The sequence below is a fragment of the Aptenodytes patagonicus genome, chromosome 22 (genome assembly GCF_965638725.1).
Source record: "Aptenodytes patagonicus chromosome 22, bAptPat1.pri.cur, whole genome shotgun sequence".
NCBI classification, from domain to species: Eukaryota; Metazoa; Chordata; class Aves; order Sphenisciformes; family Spheniscidae; genus Aptenodytes; species Aptenodytes patagonicus.
In genome coordinates this window covers 3,568,666-3,591,606 of record NC_134970.1, presented here as the reverse complement: position 1 = coordinate 3,591,606, position 22,941 = coordinate 3,568,666, and the positions used below count along the sequence as shown (strand labels likewise).

The following is a 22,941-nucleotide window of genomic DNA, read 5'->3' as shown; positions in this document are numbered from 1 at the left end:
AATTAAAAAAAAAAAAAAAAAAAGGAAATAATTAAAAGAAAATACTTTGCTCCGGTCAGAGCCCGGCCCAGGGGTGTTTGGGGTGCAGCGTGGCTGTATGGCCGGCTGTTGCATGCACGGTGTCCGGTTGTGCGCAGAGTCCGTGCACCGCCCTGTGGCAACAGCCAGAAACAGGCACCGCGGCTCCGGCTGCAGCCACAGCCTGGCCTCCAGCCTGGCACCGCGGGGACCTTTGCTGGGGGTGCAGAAGGAGCCGTGGCTGCCCGGGCTCCAGGCTGCAGCGGGGGGGACGAGCCCTGCAACAGGGGCTTTGCAGTGGACCCAGGCACTCAGCCCCAGCATCGGGGTCAGGAGCAGCAGCTCTGCAGCATCGGGGCTCCGGTGCTGCTCCCCTGTACCCCGCGGGACTGCCGACAGGACATTGTTTATCCAAGGGAGGGTCCTGCCTCCTCACCCACCCAGCAAACGCCTCTCTCCTCTCTTTCCCTTCGTCAGTGCTTTATTTATTCCCTCTCCCTGTGCTGCTCTGGCTGGGGCCGGGGTCCCTGGGGAAGGGGTGCCGGCTCCCAGGGTGGGATGGGCTGTGCTGCAGAGGGGGCTGGAAGCAGATGTGCCCGATAAAGATGCAGCTCTTCCTCTCTCTCTTTTTTTTTTTTTTTTAAAGACTGTAAATATAGATAGAGCTTTATTTTGTTAATAAGACAATGAGTAACTTAACCTGTATATTTCACATACTTGTTTACAATTGTCCCCCCCCCACCCCTTGGCACAATAAAGATGACTTTTTGGAGCAGAGATCTGGGTCTGGACTTTGCCAGCCTGGGGTCTGGGAGAGCCAAGGGCTGGACCAGGAGCTCTCGCCCCAGGCAGTCAGGGCATAGATGGGGGTTGCTTGTTTCCCCCCTTCCCTGCCCCTCTTCCAGCACAGTCCCCTCCTAAGGCTCTTGCTCCCTGCAATGTTTTCACTTGTGCTGTTTCTCAGCTCTTTCTCCTGCCCTGTCCGTCCGTGGTGGGTCCCAAGCTGCTCCCCTCTCCTTCCCACCTCTCACCTGTGTTTTCTCGAGGTCTTGCCCCACGTGGCAGCGGGCTTGGGGTTCAGCCTCTTCCGCCCAGTGCCCGCTGCAGCCAAGTGCTCCAACCTGCCCTTGCCAGAGCCACAGCCCAGCAGGGCCTCGGGGGGACCACGATGAAGGTGTGGGATCAGCTCTGCAGAAGGCTCTTTTAAACCACAGGGCATCGCTCTGGGACAAGGACAATCCTTGGCCGTTGCTGCCTGCAGGGAAGGGGCAGTGAGCGCTGCATGCAAACACCTGAAGGAAGATCAGGAGCATGGAGGCACATCAGCAGCCCACCCTGCGAGCAGATACCACCACCAGCATCTCTGCTCCTGCTCTGGCCTCCCCCAGCACCTCCAGCTGCAAGAGAACAGCCGAGTGCACCCCCAGGCCCTAGGGATGCTGTCCCTGCTCCGGCACAAGTCCTGCACCAGTCCCCACAGATCCACCGTCCCCCATTTCCAGCTACCAGCAGCTTTTATTTTGCACCAAAATGAACACCAGATGCAACAACAGTCCCGGTTCTTGCTGGGGCAGGTTCCTGTGCCCGTGTGGAGGGGACGGCCACCTTGTCCCCATACCACTTGCCGAGCAGCCAAGGCAGGGGCAGAGGTGTCTGATTTCACCCCCCAGCTAATGCACAACCACTGTCATGAGCTGGACAGTGCTCAGCAGGCCAGGATCACCCTTGCAGAGCCTGTGTTGGGGGAGCAGCCGAGTGCTGACAGGGGATGTTGTGCGCGGCTCATGGAGCAGGTCTGCTCCGTTCAACCTGCTGCCGGGGGGTCCCATGTAGGGACAGAGCCAAGAGAGGAGCACAGGGATGGCGCCCATGTGAGGGGCAGCACCGACCCCCCTGGCCCCGGGGGAGATGGGGAAGGCAGAGCTGGGAGCCCCTTGCTCTGGCCGCACAGGACACTACGAGGGAGCCATGATGGGAGCAGGGAGCTAATGGGAGTCTGGGAGACCACGGCCGTGGGGAAAAGCAGAGCCAGCCACGAGCTGAGCACAGCGCAGGGGGTGCAGGCACCCAGCACCCGCCAGCAAAAGCTCGCCGGTCCCAAGCCCACGTGGCTCAGGGCTGTGGCTGCCCCTTGCTGCTTTGCACCATCCGAGCCGGAGCGCAGCAGCACCCACCTCTTGTGGAAAAGGGTCCCATGCTCAGAGACAGCCCCAAGCCCAGAATCAATACTGACCCAAGAAAGGTGCTGGTATGAGGGTGGGAGCCCAATTGGCACTGAGCAGGCAGGGCAAGAGGGGACAGAGGGAGCAGCGAAGGCGATGGGCACAGCGTGTGCATTGGGCAGCTCTGGGGGCTCCTGAGCAGACGGGGGTACCCGTTTCCCCCCCTCGGGGACAGCACAGAGGGAGCAAACCGGGTGCCAGGCCAAGCAGCAGTAGTGCCAGCAAAGCACGGACCTGCCGGGCACCGGGGCTGAGCCAGGGCTCGGCGTTAAGGCGATGGTAAGGCTTCCTTGTGTAGGCAGGGGCCTCTCCGAGGCTGTGGTCCTCTCTAGCATCTCATGGTCCAGTCTCAGGTATGTCCAAGGTCTCCTTTAATCGGTGGCTGGGTCAGAGCTCCTCTCGTCCCCCTTCCCACCATCAGGACCTGCCCTCGCCCCCAGCTGGGGTGGGGAAGGGGCGAGGGGGATGCGAGGGCTTTGGACGCAGCAAGGACAAAATAGCTCAGGGTCTCACAGGCCGGAGATGCTATTTGGAGATCTGCAGGGCTGTGACCACTGGTTTCATCTTGAAGTACTGTTTAAACCTTAGCTTTGCATATCTGCCGAGAGAAGAGAGAGGGACAGACATGAGACACTCATCCCCGCAGCCCCATGTCCCCTGGCCACAGAGGATCCCTCCAGCATGGAGGGACCATTGGGATCCTCTTGCTCCCGTCATTTAACACTGAACTGCACTGGGAGCAAATGCCCCCCCCAGCCCTGGCAGACTCACCTTAAGAAGTTAAAGTCTATGGTAGAGTATTTATCCTGGATCAGGCCCCAGCATGCCCAGAGGAAATGGGATGCCTGCAACGGACAAAACAAGGATCAGAAATGGGCACGGAGCATCCCTGCCCGCAGAACGAGTCGCTCGCGCCTCTCCTGGCTGGGTCCCAGAAGTCCTGCAGCTGTGACGACAGGACACGGGGTGGCAGCCAGCTGGGGCTGGCCCACACGTGTGTTTTTATATGCTCCAGAGGCTGGTCCCAGCCTGGGCAAGGGATGCTAGCAGGAAGGATGCCGAACAACGTGCTCAGGGTACCAACCTCTGTGTTTGCAGCTGGGACATCCCTCCTGGCAGGTCCAGCCAGGAAACCAGCCGAGATTTTGCCCTAAGGTTCCAGAAAATTGGCTCTGCCTGCCCATGGCATTTACCACAGAGGATTTCTCTGTGCTCAGCTGCGCTCAGGGTCTGCCTGGCCTCTCTGAAGGGATGCCCAAGGCCACAGCTATCAGAGACATGCTGTCCCTTGGCACGTGTCGGTGGGATGGCAGGCAGTCAGCACTATCTTTGACCTTGCCCAGGGGTTCAGTGCCTCTGAGGTGCAGCCGGGCTCTTTGCAGCAGCCTCCTGCCCCAGGTGCCCCCAAACCCCCAGGCTGCGTACCTGCACCCCTGTTCTCACCAGCTGAGCTGCTGCACGAAGCCCCAGCTCACCTGAGAGCAGAGGAAAACCCATCCCATGGGAAGCCATCAAGAGAGGCTCCTTCCCATCTCCACTCACCAAAGAAAACTTGTTCACTTGCACGTAGAGAGCCTCCAGCTCCTCCTCGGACACCCCCGTGCCTCCTTGGTCCCCCTGGGTGAGTTGCTTGTAGGCCTGCAGGTAGGAGCGCAGCCACTGCAGCTGGGTCTCCTTGCTGGGGTAGAGGCGGTAATCCACCTCCTTCACGCCTGCGAGGGGAGCCGGGGTCAGTGATGCCCAAGGGGCAGAAGGGCGAAAGGGAGGGTTTCTCCAGGGCAAAGCGGCGTGACCACAGGGCTCTCCGCGTACGTGACTGGCTGAGCGAAACCCCTGAAGCTCCAGGCTTGCACAAGCTGGGGATCAACCCGCTGATCCGAGGCACGCACCCAGCCCTTGCATGGTTAAGAGCTGGGCTCATGCGGGCACTGCATCCCAGCAGCAGCCAGGCTGCTCACTGCCGGCAGCACGGCGCCCGACGCCAGCAGAGACCCTCCCTCGCACACCCCTCTAACCCTGGGCAGCCCGAGGAGGAGCCACTCCATTTCCCACCATGGAACTGGGGATGCAACTTGCCTTCTCCATCCCCAGGGACAGGGAGACCCCGGGCCAGCCACTGGAACTGGGGGGACCTTTGGTGCCGTGGAGAGGAGCCCAACTCACCCGCAAACTCATTAAAGTGGTTTCCAATGTCGAAAGCCTGGTAGTTGTAGCCAGTGTACTCGTAGTCTATGAAGCGAATGTGCTCTGCGGAGGCAAAGGCAGGGGCTGTGAGAGGGGCTGGAGATGGAGCCGCCGGCCCCTGGGAAAGTGGGCGAGGGACAGACCCCTCCACCGGGCATGCGAAGCTGCTGCCACGAACCTTGTGTCCTGTCGTAGATGATGTTCTTGCAGAGCAGGTCGTTGTGGCAAAGCACAATGGGGGACCCCAGCTGGGAGAGCGTTTCCTTCATCCAGGCCAGCTCGTGTTCAAGCATCTCCAGGCTGGGCACGTCCTGCTGGAGGCTGGGGAAGGGGACAGGGTGGAATCACTTCTGCTCATGGGGAACCTCCCTTGGGGGCAGAGGGACAGCGTTGCCCCTTGCTTCCCTCTGTGCATTTTATAAGCGAACTCATCAGTGACACAAAGCGAGGGCTAACGAGGCCATTTTTGGTGGCAAGGTCAGGTTTGGCTTGGATATCCTCCGGTGTGCTGTGTGGTACCCAGGGCGCCTGGCAGATGCCACGGTACAGCCTCAGCCCTTCCCTTCTCCCCACTAACACCCGCATCCATCCCCCAAATTCACCCAACCAGCCACCGAGCCCCCCAGTGCTCACTCCCAAAGCACCCGACTAACCCCCAGGCAATGGGATTTTTTTGGGCTCTGCCAGGGCACGTACCCTCTCAGTAACCTCAGAAGTTTCAATTCCAAGAGGAGAGGCAGTTAATGATTACCTAATTGGCTGCACTGAAGGTGCAGGCTTGGGTAAAGTCTGCCTGCAGCGGGGCGAGTGCTGAGAAAAGCCCTGCGTCCTGCCACTGCTGCTCAGGGAACAGGTTAATTATTCGCTTGCCTTCAGGTTTGTTCACCTCCGCCACCTCTTGGGGCTGCCCGCATCCTTCCCAGACACCCCGGCACTCACCTGGTGTGAACCCAGGCTCCCAGAAATGGGATGAATTGGTTTGAAGTGGGAACTGGCTGTTTTAATCTGTACTGGGTTTCTAGCATCCCCTCCAACGTCAGCTCACCTTGCTGCTCAGATCCCTGCCCTAAGAAGGGCTTGAGCTTCAGCTTATTCTAGGGTGGGCTTAAAATTCAGGCTAGATTTGCAGGGAGGAGGAGGAGGATTATTACAGCAGGTGGGAGTCTCTGGCTCAGGACGGATCCTGCCTGGGTGCTGTACAAACACAGCCCAGAGCTGTCTCTGCTCTAACACTGCTCCCGGACTGGCAGGAGGAAAGGCGCTGAAGGGTGCACGGAGATGCCTCCATCCCACCTGCTCTTGGGGGCTTGGCCACGAGTTTGCTTGCAGAGGGATCCAGAACCGGCTGCGTGGCCGGATCCAGCCTCAACACCATCCCCAGCCCCGCTCACCAACCCTAGACTCCTGCAGAGGCTTTACCTGGGAACTGGGGCTCTTCCCCCCGGTCCCGTACGGGGAAGACTTAGAGATGGGTGGGCAGCGGATGCCCAAGCCAGAGCCTGGCTCTTTGGGATCCCTCTGCCTTTACCTGGGGTTGGATACCTTTGGGCTGAGATCCGTCTTCACGAGGGTGAGGTATTTGTGCAGCTTCTGCCAGAGGATGGGTTTGGGGAGGCTCCCGTTGGCGTGGATGGCGTGTACCCGGGCCATCTCCTGGGCCACCAGCCTGGAAGGAAACACGGATGCACGGGTGAGAGGTGCAGCAGCATCCCCGAGAGGAGCGCTCCTCAAAACCAGCCTTGAGACATCTCGAGAGGGGTTCCCCGAAAGCCACGTTTAAAAACGCAGAGTCAGCACAGCTGAAACTCCCCTCCATTTCAGCTGTGAGCCTCTGAAGCATTTCAAGACCCTGTCTGGGTCAAAAGCAGCATTCACCTTTCCAGGGCAAGTTCAGATAAAAGCCACGGTTCTTGTGCAACCTCTATTCACCAAAAGCTGATGCTTTAAAAACATGGTGATAAACCCGGCTGCAGCGTGGCCCATTTATCCCCCAGCACCGCCCAGGTTTGTGCACATCAGCGATGCTCAAGCACCAGTCTGGAGCAAAGGCAGCGAGGGGGAGAGCTGGAAACACGGAGCAAACCCCCCGCCGGTTTCCCCATCCTGCATTTCCTCCCCAGACCTGCACACCTGAAGATGTGGGGGTCCCGCACGTGGTCGGGCCCCAGCGCGATGCCCGGCAGAAACTGGTAGCAGAGCCCGTTCTGGAAAGCGCAGTAGAGGTCGGGGGCGCAGCCATGGGCACGCAGCACCTGGAAGCTCCTCAGCTCCGTCTCCCGATCCACGAACAGCTCCGTCTTCCTGCCGTAGACACGGACCAGTACGGCGTCTGCCATGCCCTCGTCCGTGTAGCAGGCCACAAGCTTGTTGGTGATGCCATCGGTGAAGAGCTGGAGGGGGAGAAGGGCAGCAGAGCCGATGCCTGTACATCCCTGCCATGCCAGCCAGGCGTGGGGGAAACCCCCTTCCCACCAGCAGACCCCAGGGAGAAAGCAACGTGGCAAAGGCAGTTAACAGGCAACGGGCAAAAGAAAGCACGAAGCAGCAGTGCCCACAGCAGCCAGGAAAGCTCCTGTGGCAGGTGGCACGAGTTTGCAAGGCCTTGAGGCTCAGGCGTGAACTGGGGCTCTGCACGGGGCCACAGGCACGAGGCTTCAGCTGCACAAAGCTGGTGATTTGGGTGGAAATCCTGCCGTTTTTCACCTGGGAGCTCAGGAAGAGCTCAGGCCAGATGTGCTGCCAGCACGCTTGGCACCTGAGCGGCCCCGGGAATCGCTCCCAAAAAATCTGCGCAAATCTTTTGTCGCAAAAGGAGGAAAAAAAAAAACAAAACCACACCAAACCCCAAACGGCAAACAACACGGAGCAAACACCACCACCACCCCATCTCCTCCTCCCGACCCTCCCCGCAGGGCTGGGTCGCTGATAGGCAGGGACGTCTCTGCTGGGGACGTCTCGTGTCATTGCTCTGATGGCTCCTCACAGATGGAAAGAGAGTTTTGTTCTCCCGTCGCCCCGGCTTGGCCGCCTGCCCGCGCACATGCAGGGGCTGCCGCTGCCGCCCGCGCTGGGCTCCTCTCTCCACACCGCGGTGATTCCAGTCGCCTCCGGTGCACCGAGGGGTTTGGGTCTCCGTCGCCCCACGGGAGACCCCTGCCCCATCGTCCCCCACGCAGGCGGGATGCTCAGCCCCACGCAGCTCCTGCTCAGCACCGAGGCCGAGCGTGCCGGGGTGCCGCTGCTCCCCACGAGAATGATTTCTTTATCCCCTTTGGGTTCGGGGAGCCGGAGCAGGTGTGACGCTGGTGGAGCAGGAGGGGGGCGAGGGCGCATGCTACGGCAGCAGCGGTGCTCGGGGGTGGGACAGCTAATTTTAGACATCCCACTCAGCAACTCTCACTCCTATATAGGGTGCCTATATATAGGGCTCCCCATGCAGCCTCCCGAGGGAAACTCAAAGCACTGGAATGAGACACCCGAAGTTAGACGGCGCTAACAACCCTCGTTATACAGCTGGCTGGTGTTGGATTCGGGGTGAGCAGGGCGGGTGGCGAGCCGGGCGCCACGTCCCCTCGGGCTGCTGCCCCTCGGCTGCGCTGGGGCGGGCTGAACCTTCTCAAGCAACCGAGCTGCTTTTCCCAGGCCAGATAATCTGTGTTTCCACCACGGTGCCACGCTCAGGTCTCTCCTCTCCTTGTCCTGCCAGGCCCCAGAGGCCAGAAATTCAGCAAGCAAAAGCTGTCATGGCCCATCCACGCAGAAGACCTTGGACCCTGGGGCCAGTGCCCTCCATCAGCCACACGCACATTGGCTGCAGGTGAACGGCTCCCTGTTGAGGTGCTCAGCGTCGCCTCGCCTGCGAAGTCCTTGCGCTGCTTTGTTTTGCTGCTCGACAGCCCAATCAGCCCTTTCCAGCAGGTTTAATGGGATTACTGAACCTTATCCCCCCTGAATTCCAGGCAGCTAACTTTGGAGACTCACACGTGGTTCGTCAGCAACCTGCACACACACATGCAGGGGCTCGCCTGGTTTGGAGGCGGCAGCTCCTCCAGCTCCCGAGCGCAGCTGCTTGGGAGATGCCCGGTGCTATTCCTTGTGGATCCAAAGTGAAGTCAGCTATCAGCAGGGCCGCAGCGCTGCGACCAGCCCAAATCCTTCCCTGCTGCGGTGGCGTGAGCAGGGTGGGGGAGAAAGCGAGTGTGATTCCACACCAGGAGCTTTGCGGCAATTAAATGCGAAGCAAGACCCAAGCCCTGTGCAAAGATGCTGAAGCGAAGCAGCTCCACCCGACACCCCGGTGCTGCGCCTGCCATGAGACCCCTCGGCACCCCCGAAGCGCCACCGCGTTGGCTGCCTCCCCGCACAGGCACACCCAGCACCGCTCCCCAGCCCGAGAGGCGGCCGGCAGCCTGGGGCCGGACTGCAGCAGGGCACCTTGTTGCCAAAGTCAGGCTAAAAAAGTCCAGCCATGCCGGAGTCCTCACAGGGGTTTGGCTCCACATCGCTGCTGCTCTTCTTATCACCAGATGAGGGATGGAGGAGTGCGTGCTTCCCTGATAGCGTGGCTGGCTGACTCACCGATACTGCCTGTGCCTTCTTGGTACAGAGATGCTTCTGCCCAGGGACAGAGCTTAAAGAATGAGGAACGGGAGCCCTGGAAAGCGGGCACAACCTGGAGCACAGGGGGCTGAAGACCCCATCAGGCAGAGGGCAGGCGAAGCACCCAGACCCTTCCTCCCCATCTTCCACACCCTGCCCCAAGCGCTGGGAGATTTTTTCCGTGTCACCGGCACAGCCTGGTACAGCCCCTGCAAGCAGCTGTGCACTGACACCGTGCAACGAGGTGGTGTGAACCGGGCACCGCTCCAGTGCACGGAGGAAAGCGAACAGGAACGCTAATAGGAACCAGCTGAGGACCAGTGCACTGCTCCAATCCCCTCCCGAACAGCTCTTGCGATAGCAGCTAAGAGAAATGCAACTGGAGGTTTTTCCCCCCCAACTCCTAAGGGATTTTTTGCCCTTTTTTTTTTTTTTTTTAAATTAAAAACACACGCGCGCACACACACAAGCTGCTGTTGAACACTGACCCCCTCCAATGCTTGGAGAGAGCCTGGATACCAGAGAGCTGGGGTCCTTCTCAAACAACCATTGCCACCGAGGTTTGTGCTCGGTGCTGCACAGAGCCCGAGACATTTCCTGCCCCTACGACTCTGTGCTCTGAGGAACTCGAACTCCGAGCTTCCTGCCTATTGCCATCTGCCCTTTCATATGTATTTTCCTGCAGCTTCTTGTAATTAATTACACTTGGCTATTAATACATTTTTAATGATACTCCAGGCGCACGGGAAGCATGTGCCTTCAGAGGGTGTGCGTACACACGTATATACATTCAAGTGCACCACCCAGCTCCGCCACCTCCACACTCTCGTGCCCATCGCCAGGAGCCCGGTGAGGGCACAGACACCACCAGCCTCGCTTTTCCGCCCGAGACCTGGCACCCCTGGGCAGAGGTGAGGAGGGGGAAAGGGACTCCCACGGCAGGCAACTGCCAGCCCTGCTCTCCCAGCCACCGCAGCAAAGCCCTGCCAGCTCTAGACAGCCAAGCCCTGTCCCGTGCAAGGAGCCCAGCGCTGAATCCCAGCTCCCATCCGAACCTGCGCTCAGCCCACGCGACCTGGCAGAGGTGCAAGCCCACAAGTAACCCAAGTGAGACCTGCTCCTGGGAGCAGCTACTCCTGTGGGCAGGGGCCCACTGGGTGCAGGCAGGGGTGCAGCACCTGCAGGAGAGACTCTGGGGGGACCAGCGGTACAGGCTGCTGCCCTGACATCCCCGCAGCCTTCACCCACCTTGGCAACCTCGAGGGACCCTGGGGACACACTTGCATTCACAGTCACCGCTCAGTGACTGCCCGAGGGGTCCCCAAAGCCTGCGGTGTCATACCTTCACACACCTGATTGGCCCCGGTTACGCTCTGAGAGTGGAGGGGAGAACCGGGGGTGGGGGGACAGGACGTCGTACCCTCCTTGGCATGTCCTATAGCCCCCCATGGTGGGACCTACAGTCACCCTCATGTGGGCCTTACAGCCCCCCCAGAGTGAGCCCTATAGCTGCCCCAGGGCAGGCCCTATAGCACCCCGGGGTGAGCCCCACAGCCCGCCTCGAGCGGACCCTATAGCCCCCCAGGCTGGGCTCTGCAGCCCCCTCGAACGAACCCCGCGGGGGGTGCGCGGGCTGCGGCGGCCGGTCCCCGGGGGGGGGCTCCGCGCAGGCTGCCCCCCGCTCCCCCCCCCCCCGGCGGGGCGTACCTTGGTCTTCACCCTCGCCGGCTCCCAGCCGGGTCTCAGCTCCCGCATGAGCCGCAGCGCCCCGGGCAGCACGTCGCCCTCGTCCACCGCAATGCCGAGGTGGGGCACGGCGGGGGTCCCACCGCCGCCCCGCTCCGGCCCCGGGCAGTCGGGGCAGCGGCCGGGCGGTACGGCCATACCCAGCTCCGCGCTCCCGGAGCCGCGGCCCATGTGCCGGGGGCTGCCGCGGGGCCGGCGGCCGCGGGGAGGAGCCGCCCGCCGTTGGGAAGCCATGAGTCACCGGCCCGCCTCCCGCCGCCCGCCTCCCGCGGCAGCGCCCGCCCGCATTGTGAGGTCAGCGGGACCCGCACCGGACCCGCACCGGGGGACCCGCACCGGGGGACCCGCACCGGGGGACCCCCCCGCCCGCACCTGCTGCCGGTGCCCTCCGCCCCCATCCCTCCTCTCCCTCCCTCCCCCCCCCCTCTCCCCGGAGCCCCTCAGCCATCCCGGGGGGCTCCGCACCCCCCCCCCCCCCATCCCCAACCCCTTTGGGGTCTGGGATAAAAAGGATGGGGATGCCGCGCATGAGATGTGCCCCAGGATGCGGTGGCAGCATTCCTGGGCTCTAGGAGGGACGTGGCCCCTCTGAACCGGCCTCTCCGGCCCCGCTATCATCTCACCCACCAAGCGCCGACCCCCGTAGGGGATTTACGGGTGGGCTGGAGAGAGGTTTGATCGTTAAAGATAGAGCACGACTCGCCCGTTGGCACAGCCCCACCGCTGACACCGCTCCAGCCCGGCTTCATTATCAGAGGAAATAACAACTGCACGTGGCTCGGAGCGGAGAATGCCCCCTCCAAAGTTTACAGCTGGCTGTGGCTGAAACCAGCTAAATGGACCACAGAGACCTGGGGAAAATCATTTAAGGAAAGGGAAAAAAACAAACCAGCCAGTTCCCCGTGTTTCTAAATATAGAGCGAGCTCTGTCCGTTTTAATAGGATGGTCATAATTGCTCCCACCGCTTCGCTGGGCTGAGTGTGGCCTAATTGCTCGCCCATAACAATCACAAGCGTTAATACGGGGCAGTTGTGGGTTAGCGGTGCCTCCCAGCCAGGACTGCGCAGCAGCCACCAGGAAATTGCCCTGGCACAGGCGATTAGAGGTGTTAATAGGCTGGCTTAAGGGGCCCAGGAGCAGCACCGCAAGCAGCCCAGGCATTTTTCCCTCCCGTTGCTTGAAACCGCTGTGCTGAATAGGAACAGGACTGGATCCACAAAAACATCCTATTTTAGGCCAGCCTGACCATTTTCCAGCTTGGGGGCTATAGGCAAAAGCCATCATAGGGGCTTAAGTCACCTGGTGCTTTTTCAAGCTCAGATCCACTTGAGTCTTCTCCAGGCCAGAGCCTTTGCGGTGTAGAATAGGGCAGAGGAGGCTTAGTTATTTCCAGCTGGAGAGTTTCCCTGAGGTAGGAAAGGAAGGGGAGAAGCTTGCCAGCATCTCTGTACAGCCAGAAGGTTGCGGAGAGGCCGGGCTGTAGCTCCGGCGCTGACCTGTGCAGATGCCCCCTTGGCCGAGGGTCTCTGGGCGGCTCTGCCTGCCCTCCCTCCCGTGCCCTCCCTGCCTGTGCTGCCGCTGCTTCCCAGCCCCTGGGGTTTCCTGTGCTGATGAGCAGCTGCCTGGAGCGCCCGGGTGTGCTCAGGAAACGCTGGATGAAAGCGAGATATGCTGACCGCTGGGGCCCCTTCCCTCCACCCCCAGGCCCCGAAGAGCCGTTGCTACTGCTCTCCTCGCCCCCGTGTTGGAGGTGATGGATCAGTGCTGCAGAAGGCGATGGCAAGAAACAAGTAACATCGTTGGGTGCCTTGAATTTCCCGTCCCCGGAGACCCAGGGTTGTGCATCCCAACTTTAAGAGGTTTAAATGCTACGCAGCTGCACAGACCCTCCCAGGAGGGACAAACATCCGCTTAGCCACATCCTTTCTGCTGTAAGGCTGCGCTGCCGCTCCATGGGGCAGGGCAGGGGACGAGGTGCCGCGCTGGGAGGGAGGGCTGGCCAGCAGAGCGGAGGCTGCTGCCTACCTGTCTGGAAAGGTCACGCAGCAGCAGCCATGTTGGTGCTGGCAGGAGCATCGCTCTCCCGAACATCCCTGCAGCCGTGCCAGCCAGGCAGCTCGTGTCAGCCTGTGCTTCGGGCAGCACTGGGAATTCGTCGGCAGTCATCACCGGTGGCAGAAATGAGGATGAGAAGCTTCTGCGAGTGATTGCACTCAGATGGTGGCTTGCTCCAGGCTCTGCTCCAGAAGCCCAAGCGTTGTGCTCTGCTGTACAGGCACGTTTCCCAGGGCTCGGCTGTGGATCACGGCACTCACAGCACCTGAGCTGGTGGAACTGGAGATGAGAGCGTGTTGCAAACTGCTTGGCATTGGGGAGAGCTTGGATTCGCAGCTGCTGGGCTGTAACTTGAAGCACTGCAGCTCTCCCGCAGAACTGGAAATGTCGGCCTCCAGCTGGGAGTACTGGTCTGCCCCTCCTGCCGGGCCAGCCGGCACAGGGCTCGCAGCTCCAGCACGCTCCTGCTGAGCATCTCCACACGTGGCCAGGACAGAGACAAGCCTCTAGTTGTTAGCTCGAGCCAGCGTGGCAATGAAAACAGATCCAGGCACTGGGGCAGCAAGAGCTGCCTTTCTGGTGGGACAAAGTCAGTGACCCTTAGTCAGACCTGCAGGCACCTTCCCCTCCCTAAAGAGCAGCAAAGCAGATGTACAGCCCTGTCCCTCTGTCCCCAGGGGTGCGACTGGTGGTCCTGAGCCCCCCATGGGAAGACAGGTCGAGGCACGGGTAGCCCACACAGCAGCTCGAATCCTGCAGAAAGGGCTTGTTTGCTGTTTGAAAAGACCCTGATATGCCTGCATGTAGATGCTGTGGCGCTAGCTGGGAGGGTATTTCACTCTTCTGAAACAGGGAAGGACATAAATGCAGTGTCTGCTGTGGTGAATCCTAGCAGGGGAACACTTGTTGTCCAGTTCTCTTAATAAAAGTGTCTGATCTCTCCCCTCTGCAAGAATAAGTATCCACTCAGTGTCCTGTTGCTCTGAGATTGTTTAATATTGAAGTCATGGAGAGGGGTAGGGTTAACACCAGCTAAAGCTATCATTAAACACAGCCAGATTATTTTTCTCCCATTCAAAGAATAACACAAACTGTAACAGATCACCCCTCCTCTGTACGTCTGCAACCTGCGAGCACCTCCATGCCAGCAGCGATCCACTGCATGCCAGGTGCTCTATTGCACATCACCCTAAAAGTCCCTGGAGGTGCAACTCCGGACACAGGATCCCGCTTTGATTTCCAGACTGAACACGCTTACTAGAAGATACATTTAAGGCTCAGTTCTCCCCTGCAGCAGAGATTCTCGGGAAGCAGAGCGGGGGTTTTGGAGTGGGAGAAGGCGAGGTTTTGCAGTTGCTTCAGTAAAGAGAGGAGGTGGCTGAGCTGTAAGGAAACGCTGTTCTCTCTTGCACTTCAAATCGTTTCTTCCTGGTGGTACTTTTGCCTCCAGGCTGGTTCCCCTGTCCCTCTCCCCAGCCCCCCCCGGATGTCAGCGGGCCGTGGCAAAGCCGATGCGGTTGTTGCGCCGGTCGAATTTGGTGTAGTAGTGCCCAATGAAGCTGGCGCCCAGGATCCAGAGGGGACCAGCTGGGGGTGGGATGTCCAGCCCCGAGAAAGCCACCACGCAGACGTCCTCCCCATACTGGGATTGCTGCAAAGAGGAGGAGACCCACGTGGTGATGGAGGTGCCAGGAGGGAGATCTCTACTGCAGCGTGCCCGAGGAAGGGCTGTGATCCCCAGCTCAACACCCTCTGCTTGGCCTTGACATTCCTTCCTCCAGGAAGGAGGATCCCTGCCTGTCTCTGCTTTTGGCTGCTCACCCCAAATCTCCCCAAAACCACCTAAGGAAGCAGCGACGGGTTGCTCTGGCTCATCTGGACACTGCTGCCAAACAGGAGGGTTCGGGAAAAAACAAGAAGCGTCATTCTGCCGCTTTAGGGGAGCCAGGAGGGCGCAGGATGCTCCAGGAGAGCTGCACCCCGAGATGCACCGCTCTCCCCAGCAGAAGGACCCAGCCTGGGGAGAGCCACCCTCCCACCCCACACGGAGGGATGCAGCTTACCCGAAGGATGTAGGCTGAGCCGCTGAGCGCATAGGCCTTCCCACCCAGGTGGAAAGAGATGTTGGGCAGCTGAGGGACTCGGTCACAGTCCACCACGTACTGCAGGAGGAGGAGACAGCGCTGAGCCTGTTTGCTGGGGTAGAGATGGGCTGGGGTACAGGCAGCGAAGGGGCAGGGACACAGAGTGGGGCAGAGGGGGTTTGCTCACCTCTCCTTCGGCCATTTCGGCTGCCCCGATGGCTTTCATCAGCACAGAGACAGGGCCGGCTGGGCCGGTGATGTAGGATGCTCCCGTGTCGACAGCCACTGAACAGCCTTCCTTGCAGAACAGGATTTCAGCCCCTACAGACACCCTGGAGCGGGAGGGGAGAGGGGTGACCCCGAGTCTCCCACATTAGCTGCAGCTCAGCTCCCAGGGCTGCGTGTGCCCATGGGGGAGTGTGCCACATCTTTGTCCAGGGAACACTGGCCAAGCAGAGCATGTGCTGCTCCTAGTGCCTCTGGAGTACAGACCCTCCAGGCGCACCAGGAAGCCTCCCTTCAAGCTTCTTGAATGTGAAAGCTAAGCTTCATCATGTGTGGTTTTTATTTTTTTACATTAAACAAAGCAGAATTGTTTCAGTGCCTGACACTCCTTCTGCAGGACTAAAGGGGGTTAAATTCTTCCACTGCGGCTTCCAAGTTGAATCAGCCCACAGTGCCACCCCCTCTGCATTCCCCAGCTCTGATCCTGGCTCCTTGCTGAGCATGGAGATGCAACTCTGTGCTGGAGGAACCGACCCCGCTCCCCTCCAGAGGGGAAGGCATCCGCCAGCAAGACCGAGTGAACACATGCCTCCGTGGACCACCTTCCCCAGCACCCAGCAAGCTTTTCCCAGGCCCACCCTCGCACACCCAGGGAAGTCTGCAGGATGCGGCCGGTGCTGTGCAGAGGCAGTCCCTGGCCTCACCCCTTCATGCTGATCTGCCAGTAGCCGCTCTTGCTGATGTTCAGATAGTGGAAGTCCCCGGTGTAGTAGGCTGGGTCACTGCCTCCAAGGATTATTTCCCCCCCAGGTTTCAGAGGAGCGTTCCTAGGGTGTAAAACACAGTGGAGTGATTCCCCCTCGGCTGCTGTCCCTGAAAAAATGGGGAGAAGGGACCAGCCCCGGCCGTGAGGCTCTGCTGACCCGGTTAGCAGTGGCAGAGAGCAAGACGGAGCAGAAGAAACCCCGAGTTAGTGCACAGGGTGCAAGAGCCCGCAGGAGAGGGGTGCCACATGCTGAGGTCTCCGAGCAGGTCGGTGCTGGCTCCTGCACGGGGCAGGCGTGCTGGCAGAGCCCAGTGCGGGGCTGATGCAGTGTGTGAGCTCCTATGGACCAGTGCCCAGCTGCCAGCGCAGGGCAGGGCTCGCCTGGGGCTGGCAGTGGGAGCAGGGTCTGCTGCCCGGCCCCGGGGTGCGCGGGTGACTGTTAGTGGGTGCTGCCTCGAGAGCACTCGTGCTTTTCGTCTTCTTACTTCGAAGCTCTGCAAAGAGAGAGATGCTCCATAAGCCTGTGGTCCGAGGGCGGCTGTGTCCCCGGGGTGTCGAGGGGACCCAAGTGGCACTTGGACGAGGCTGCAGTTGCAACCAGCATCGTTAGGCTTTGTTCGTTATTGATGGATCCACCTTCAGTGGAGGTAAAGAGCTACCATGCCTGCTTTAAGCATGCATTTGTGGGGCTGTTTGTCACCGCACATTGCCAGGCTGCTGCACCTGGGGCCAGTGGGGAGTGGTGGGGCCGGGGGGCAGCGTTCCTGCTCTGCCAGGATGGGCCCTCCCGCTGCTCCTGTGGGTTTTGGTGCTGCTGGGAGGAGGGATGCTGGGGCACAACAGTTTTGGGGCAAGAAATGAAAGGAGGTTTGCCTGCTGGTGTAGGTTTTTCTTCAATAGTTTGTTTTGTTTTTTTTTTTTTTTAATTTTGCCAGTAGATGAAACACTAAATCCACTCCTGGCTGTGATTGCTCCAGCCCCACTAGCAGAGCTGGTGACTGTGCAATCTGACAGTGACAAACGAGCGGGGAGCAGCCGCTCCCAGCCTAGGCACTCCCTGCCCAGCAGATCCAGATAAGCATCCACCTGGCTCTGCCTCTTGTGCTGCCTCATTCCACCCCAGCTCCTCCAGGCATCCTCCACATGCCCGTGCCCTCCACCCCACCCAAGGTCCTGCAGCCCCAGCCATGGCTCTTTCCCAGTCCTGAGACGCAAACCCAGCACCGCCGTGGTTGCAATGCCCATGCCCTGCAAAACAAACACCTCCCCAGCCCCGGCGCCTGCTCCCCCCAAGACTCACCGGCTGTAGTAGACAGAAAACACATCCTCCTTGAGGATCTGCTGGGAGAGGATCCGGTCGAAGACGGGGGTGATGCCGTCGATGGCCTGGCTGGGGTAGCCCATCCCCAGCACCCCGTCAAACCTGGCAAAGATGAAGGGGAAGGCAGGCAGCGCCGTCGCCTCGGCAAAGACCTGGATGATGGGGATGTCTGATACCTGGGGAAGGGCACAAGTGTCCTTGCAGGGAGCTGGGGGGCTAAATCCCCCAAAGAGCCCCCTTACTCTTGGGTAACTGGGGATGCTCTTATGGGGGAGCAGAACCACTCGTGGGCGTCTCCTTGCTGAGCCAGCGGCTCCAGGTCTGCGAATTCAGGGCACGCACTCACCATGACGATGTCCTGGCTGAGGAAGCCTTTGACGCTTCCCGTTCCATAGCGGATAGCGAAGCCCGTGCCGTTGGCTATGTACGTCCGCGACTTGGAGGAGTCGTAGCGGCTGTGGGAAACTGGGGAGAGGGAGAAGGTGCATCAAAGAAAGCGAGGGAGGCGGCGACGGCAGGACCGGCTACGGGTCTCTGCTCCCCCAGCCTCCGTGGGATGATGAACCCACCCTGCCCCAGTGCCAGGGGACCGGACAGCAGCAGAGCCCGCTGTGCAAAGGTAACCCCCCCCCAGCCCACTTTGAGGAGCCCTCCAGGTGGAGGGACATGTCCCCGTACTCACTGCAGGCGCTGTAGAGGGGGGAGCACTTGTAGGATGGCACCCACAGGTTGGCCGAGCCCGTGTCGAAGACCACCTTGAAGGTCTGCGTGGGGGTACCGATGCTGATCTCGCCGAAATACTGGGTCTGGAAGAGGCACGGCACTGGGCAGCATCACTGGGGTCACGGCTCAGACAGGAGAGGGGGTTTACGCAGACCCGAGCCCTTGGCAGCAAATGCACCGTGGGGTGCAGCGGGTGGGACTTGCGGGGTGCGGGGCCGTGTTGGGGTGACAAGCCCCCACGTAGGGAGAGACTCACGTCCAGGTAGTTAGTGAGGAGGGTGGGAGCCGTCCCGTTTCTGGGGCCGGCCACGCCGCTGCGTCTGCTCTGCCTCAGCTCGGGGAAGACGTCCGACACCTTCACGCCCATCTCCTGCAGCGTCTGGCGGATGGAGGGCATCCTCTGCAGCGCGATCCTGCCGGGGGGCGAGGGCAGGGCTGGGGGGCCGGGGAGCACCCCTCAGCTCCCTGTCACCCCCCTCCCCCCCCCCCCCCCAGCACTCCTGCCTTAGGAAATCCAGCTGGGTGGCTCTAGATGGCAGCAGCTCCCCGCAGCACCCCGCACCGTGGGGCTGCCAGCCGGGCCCCGGTGGGTCCCGCTCCCACGGCACCGCCAGCCCCGCACCGGCCCCGGGGGGGGGGGGGGATGCACCACAGCCCACCCAGGGCAGGGAGCCCACGGGGGCTGGCTGCCGCAGGAGGCATCCACCGACACCAGGCAGCCACCCACGGGCTCAGCCCAGCCCCGCGCTCGACTCATTTGCTTTGCAGGTGAAACGCTTCGTCTTGGCCTCCTTGGTTATTTGGGAGACAGGGGTGCTGCTGAGCCATGCGGTGCTCGAGGGGAGAGAGGAAGAGGAGCAAGGAAGAGCAGGTGTGCTAGCGCAGAACAGAAAAGGAGGTGGAAGGGGGTTTCCCAGCATGGCTAAAGCAGGCACCGCGGGAGGAGAGTCCGTCGGTCCTCAGCACCAGTCCAAGCACCCAAAACCAAGGGGAGACAGCAAGACCCACAACATTGTGGGCCACCTGCAACACGCACGCCTGCTACCTCTGCAAAGCCTGGGCTGGCGAGGGGAAGAAGCTGGCGCCCCAGGTCACGGCCAAGACCACCAGATACTGCTGCACCCTCCTGCTGCGTCCTGCCGGCATCGCGCTCTCCCGGGGCAGCTGCCTCCTTTGCCAGCAGCTTCGTTGCGTCCCAAAGGGGAGGATGCTTTTATAGCCTGGGTTTCTGCATCAGTGTGGGTTTCTCCTCCCCGCCGGCCGGGGCAGGGCTGGGGATCCTGCAGGCAGCACTGTGGGCAGGTAGCTAAATGCTGACCGTGACGACCCCTGCGGAGGGTGGCACAGCTGGGAGAGCCCTGTGCCCGGTGGCAGGTGGGCACAGCTGACAAATGTGGCTGGCAAGGGGAGCTCCGAATAGCTGGGAGCCATGAACCCATGCTCCCTACAGTTAATAGCATTGCTATGTGTCAGCACCTGGCCATCACTAACACGGCGCCTGCAGGGCACGGGCCAAATGCCTGCTGGTGTCAGTCAGGAGAGCTGGTGGGTGATGCTGACGCAGGTAGTGGCGGCTCAGGTCTAGACGGCAGTCTGGCCAAGGAGATGCCCCTGAGCTCCATGCTGCAGAGGAACGGGGTTTTCCCCAAAGGTCTGGGGGTGGGAACAGCAAAGGGCACTCAGCCACAGCCCCCTCGGCCACGCAGACACCAGCTGCAAACCTACCAGGCCCCACTGCCCTTATGGGGGCTGCTCTGAGCACAGAGAGGGGGAAAAGCCCCCCCAGGTCTATTAAACCAGTGAGGGAGCAGAGCCTTGATGCAGAGCCCGGGACAGAGAACAGCTAAACTCATTGCAGTTGTTGCATATGATATTAGATCAAGGTACAAGTGTCCACAGGCCAGCCAGGCACACCACGGTCGGGAGGAGCGGTCTGTTCTCCGTCTTGTACAAGCAGGGTGCAGAGGAGCCCAGCGTGGCTCTGGGTGCCCAAGCTGCTGTGCCCAGCCCTGCCCTGTGTTTTGGAAGGGAGATGCTGCTCAAAAACCTCAGCGTGGGCTGCAGGGAACTCCTTTGTACAAGGTGCATCGCTGGCCCCCAGCTCACACGTGGCTGTGTTTCCCCAAGCAGTGCCCAGCCCAGGGTGGTGGGTGCTGGATCAGGCCCCGTGGCTCCCAGCCCAGCGCTTGACCTCAGGGAACCTCGGTGGGAAATGACTGCAAAGGCAATAAAAATGTTCTTGGAAGAAACCTGATGACACACTTGTCCCTGCCTCGAAACCCCCAGCTACGCAATCACGCCAGTGCGCTCCTGTTGCGCATGGGATTTGTTTAGTGAACTGCTGTCACCCTTGTCCAGGGGACACCGGTGCTGGGGGGGGCGAGGAGGACACCCCACAAGCTCCCCTCCAAAACTGGGGCTTTAACGCTTCCTTCCCCTGTGGGATTTTGGCTGCGGTGCTTGGAGCCAGGGGAAGGCTGACCTTGGCGGGCACCGAGGCTCTGTCCTGTGGGTCGCAGCCCCGCTCCCCCCGGCCCTGACGTCTTTTCCCACGCTGAGCCCTGGCGCTGCGTCACTCAGGGGAGCCTCGTGCCCCGCGCAGGTTGCAGCGAGGCGCAGAGGTCAGGAGGCAGCGGCCCAGCCCAGGAGCCGCAGCGATGTGAGAGAGAGCCTGGCGGGGAGCCATGGGACATAAATCCCCTTCCCGGGCATCCCGCAGGCTCTGCCCGCTTTGCCGAGCCCCGTTTCCCAAAGGAGAGGCTGGAGCTGCAGCGTGACCTCAAAGGAAAGGGGCCACGTCAGCCAGGGGAAGATGGTCCCAGGATGTGGGGCCGTGGGGCTCCGGCATTTCCATCTCCCCTTTGACCCATGGCCAAGGGGAGGCACGTCTGCAGGAGCCCCGAGGAGCGTTAGATGCTCTGGGCATGGCTTTCCCCTGGGAGGAACAGATGGGTTCCTTTCTTGGGGGGCAGCCAGAGCAGGATGCAGCTGGGAATGGTGGAGGGCTGCGGGTACCAGGGAAAAGGGAGCACCAGCCCGCTCCAGTCCTGGAGGAAAACAGCCATTCCCTGCCAAGGGTATGGCACCACAACCCCTTTGGAAGGGAAAACAAGGCATAAACAGGCAAAAACAACTTACCCAAGCCCATCAGAGAACTGAGGGCTGTTGCCTTGCAGTGGCCAGTGCTAGCCCTGAGGCTGACCTGCCTCGCTGGCAGCACGAGGGCTCGAGGACGCCCCTCAGCACAGGGCACCTTCCCCCATGCAAGGAAAATCCCCGCAAGGCATTTTCCAGTCACCTCCACCAGCAGCAAGCAGGGATGAGCAGCTGGTGCATGGGAGCAGCGATGGAAAGCCCTGACGCTGGGCTTTAAATAACCTGCAAAGGGTGCATTTGTGCACAGGGTTATAGGAACCAGGGCAGGGGGAAGGAACATCACTCCTCCAGCTCGAAGGGCTGGAGCAGGAGCCATGGCGAGGGCCAGGCTCTGCAGGGCAGCACGGGAAGGACATCCACAGGGACATCAGCCAGTTCTGAGACTGCACTGATTTTATCCCCGGCCCTTCAGGAAACCCAGACCTGCAGGGAAGATGCTTAACTCTTCCCACACAGCCTTGAAGCATCAGGCAGTTCTAACCAAAGCATCACTTAACCTGAATTTGCAACAACTGAGGGTAACAGGCTGTCAGGCGAGGCTGCGATCTCCCCACTTGATTCATGCACTGCTGTGGGAAACCTGCTGCAGTTTGCTGCAAAGGGCTGGGGTTTCACACAAGTATGTATCCTATAAAGAGCAGCTCATCCGGAAATAACTTAAGAGCATTCCCCTGCTATTTCCCCGCCTGCTTTCCAGGAGTCAAACGATTGAGCTAAAAGTGAATTCAAGGAAAATGCTTTCCAGAGAGAAACAAATGCTTTCCTGCAAGATAAATGTGTTCTTCTCTAGTGTTGGGCTGAACAAGCGCATTTCTTAAAATAAAACTTGAAATACTAAGTACTTCCCTCTTTAAATAGAATTATTAGGAAGTATTACTGAATAGCCTTATTTCTTAAGGGATCTTTTAAAACAGTAAAAAAAAAAAAAAGTAGATGTATTTCTGTCCTTCCCACACATTTTACACACTTTTCTAGTTCATGAGTTTGTTGCTAGTAAAAACACACGAGGCTTGTGAGGATTCTTGTTCCGGATGACCAAAAAGCTCAAGCACAAAAGCAACTTTTGGGAAGGACTTAGAGGAGGCTCTGGATGGCACACACACCGGGGGAATTTGGCCATTGACGTCAGCAGAGCCGGGGCTTCACCCAAAGTGTTTGCTTAAAACCAAAACTGCTCTGGCAGGGCACATTAAAATTGCAATTTACTGAACCAGAGGGAAAACATTCCCCTGCAGTAAGCTGCAGAAACAGAGGCTGGGGAGAGCACCGCCGGCTCTGGCTCGCTGCTGCCTGCTCCATCCCCAGAGGCAGCTCACAGCGGTTCCCCGGGTCACTCTGGAGCCTGATGGGAAGCATCCCCCGCTGCCACCCAGGGATGACGCTCCATCCTGGCTTGATTTTCCCCAGCAGGGTGAAGTGACGGGGGCACACACCCTGCTCATCCATGCTTGCTGCCTTGGGGATGGGGGTGTTAAACAGGGGGAATCACATTATCCTGCGCGTGGTGTCTCTACGACCACTCCTGTTTCTTCTAGCGAAGCCCTGAAGGTGAAGCTTAAGCAGGAAGAGTTGCTCTACAGCCCAAGTTTTCAGCTGGGGTGAGGCAAAGGCAGGGATTGCAGCTAGGCACTAGGGAGGCTGCAGCCCTCGCTTACCTGCGTGATGTCCAAGCCCATGCTTCCTCGCCCATCCCTCCTCCACAAGCAGCTGCCCAGCTCTCGCTCTGCTCCAAACCCCTCTGCTTTATCATCAAAGCTGGCCCTGATACCAGCAGGACTGAACCCACCTCTACCTTCCTCCTGCCTACAGCCAAGCTCATGCTAGGAAGTCGCTAGCTCTTT

General features: G+C 60.1%; 2 protein-coding genes across 6 annotated transcripts; both read right to left on the bottom strand.

Annotated features, from left to right (window-relative positions):
* Positions 1–657: 657 nt before the first annotated feature.
* Positions 658–11,003, bottom strand: ETNK2 (ethanolamine kinase 2). 5 transcript variants are annotated; one of them, XR_012997001.1, is made up of 9 exons: positions 10,731–11,003; positions 6,555–6,814; positions 5,953–6,090; positions 4,603–4,745; positions 4,404–4,487; positions 3,783–3,952; positions 3,012–3,085; positions 2,475–2,838; positions 658–1,310 (listed from the first exon to the last, which is right to left on the bottom strand). XR_012997001.1 is itself a non-coding variant. In XM_076357994.1 (9 exons), exons 2-9 carry the CDS (start codon positions 7,386–7,388, stop codon positions 2,766–2,768), a joined length of 1,203 nt encoding a protein of 400 aa, XP_076214109.1. In that variant the 5' UTR covers positions 7,389–9,038; positions 10,731–10,774; the 3' UTR covers positions 1,514–2,765. The 5 variants fall into 5 exon arrangements, 3 of the variants coding, with proteins under 3 accessions (XP_076214109.1, XP_076214108.1, XP_076214110.1); XR_012997000.1 differs by having other exon boundaries at positions 658–1,273; XM_076357994.1 differs by lacking the exon at positions 658–1,310 and adding an exon at positions 7,128–9,038 and having other exon boundaries at positions 1,514–2,838; positions 10,731–10,774.
* A 3,311-nt stretch (positions 11,004–14,314) lies between these two features.
* On the bottom strand, positions 14,315–19,090 carry REN (renin). The gene is made up of 10 exons (XM_076357982.1): positions 18,990–19,090; positions 18,201–18,357; positions 17,904–18,027; positions 17,568–17,686; positions 17,201–17,397; positions 16,386–16,394; positions 15,839–15,961; positions 15,097–15,241; positions 14,889–14,987; positions 14,315–14,476 (listed from the first exon to the last, which is right to left on the bottom strand). Exons 1-10 carry the CDS (start codon positions 19,088–19,090, stop codon positions 14,315–14,317), a joined length of 1,236 nt encoding a protein of 411 aa, XP_076214097.1.
* Positions 19,091–22,941: the final 3,851 nt, after the last annotated feature.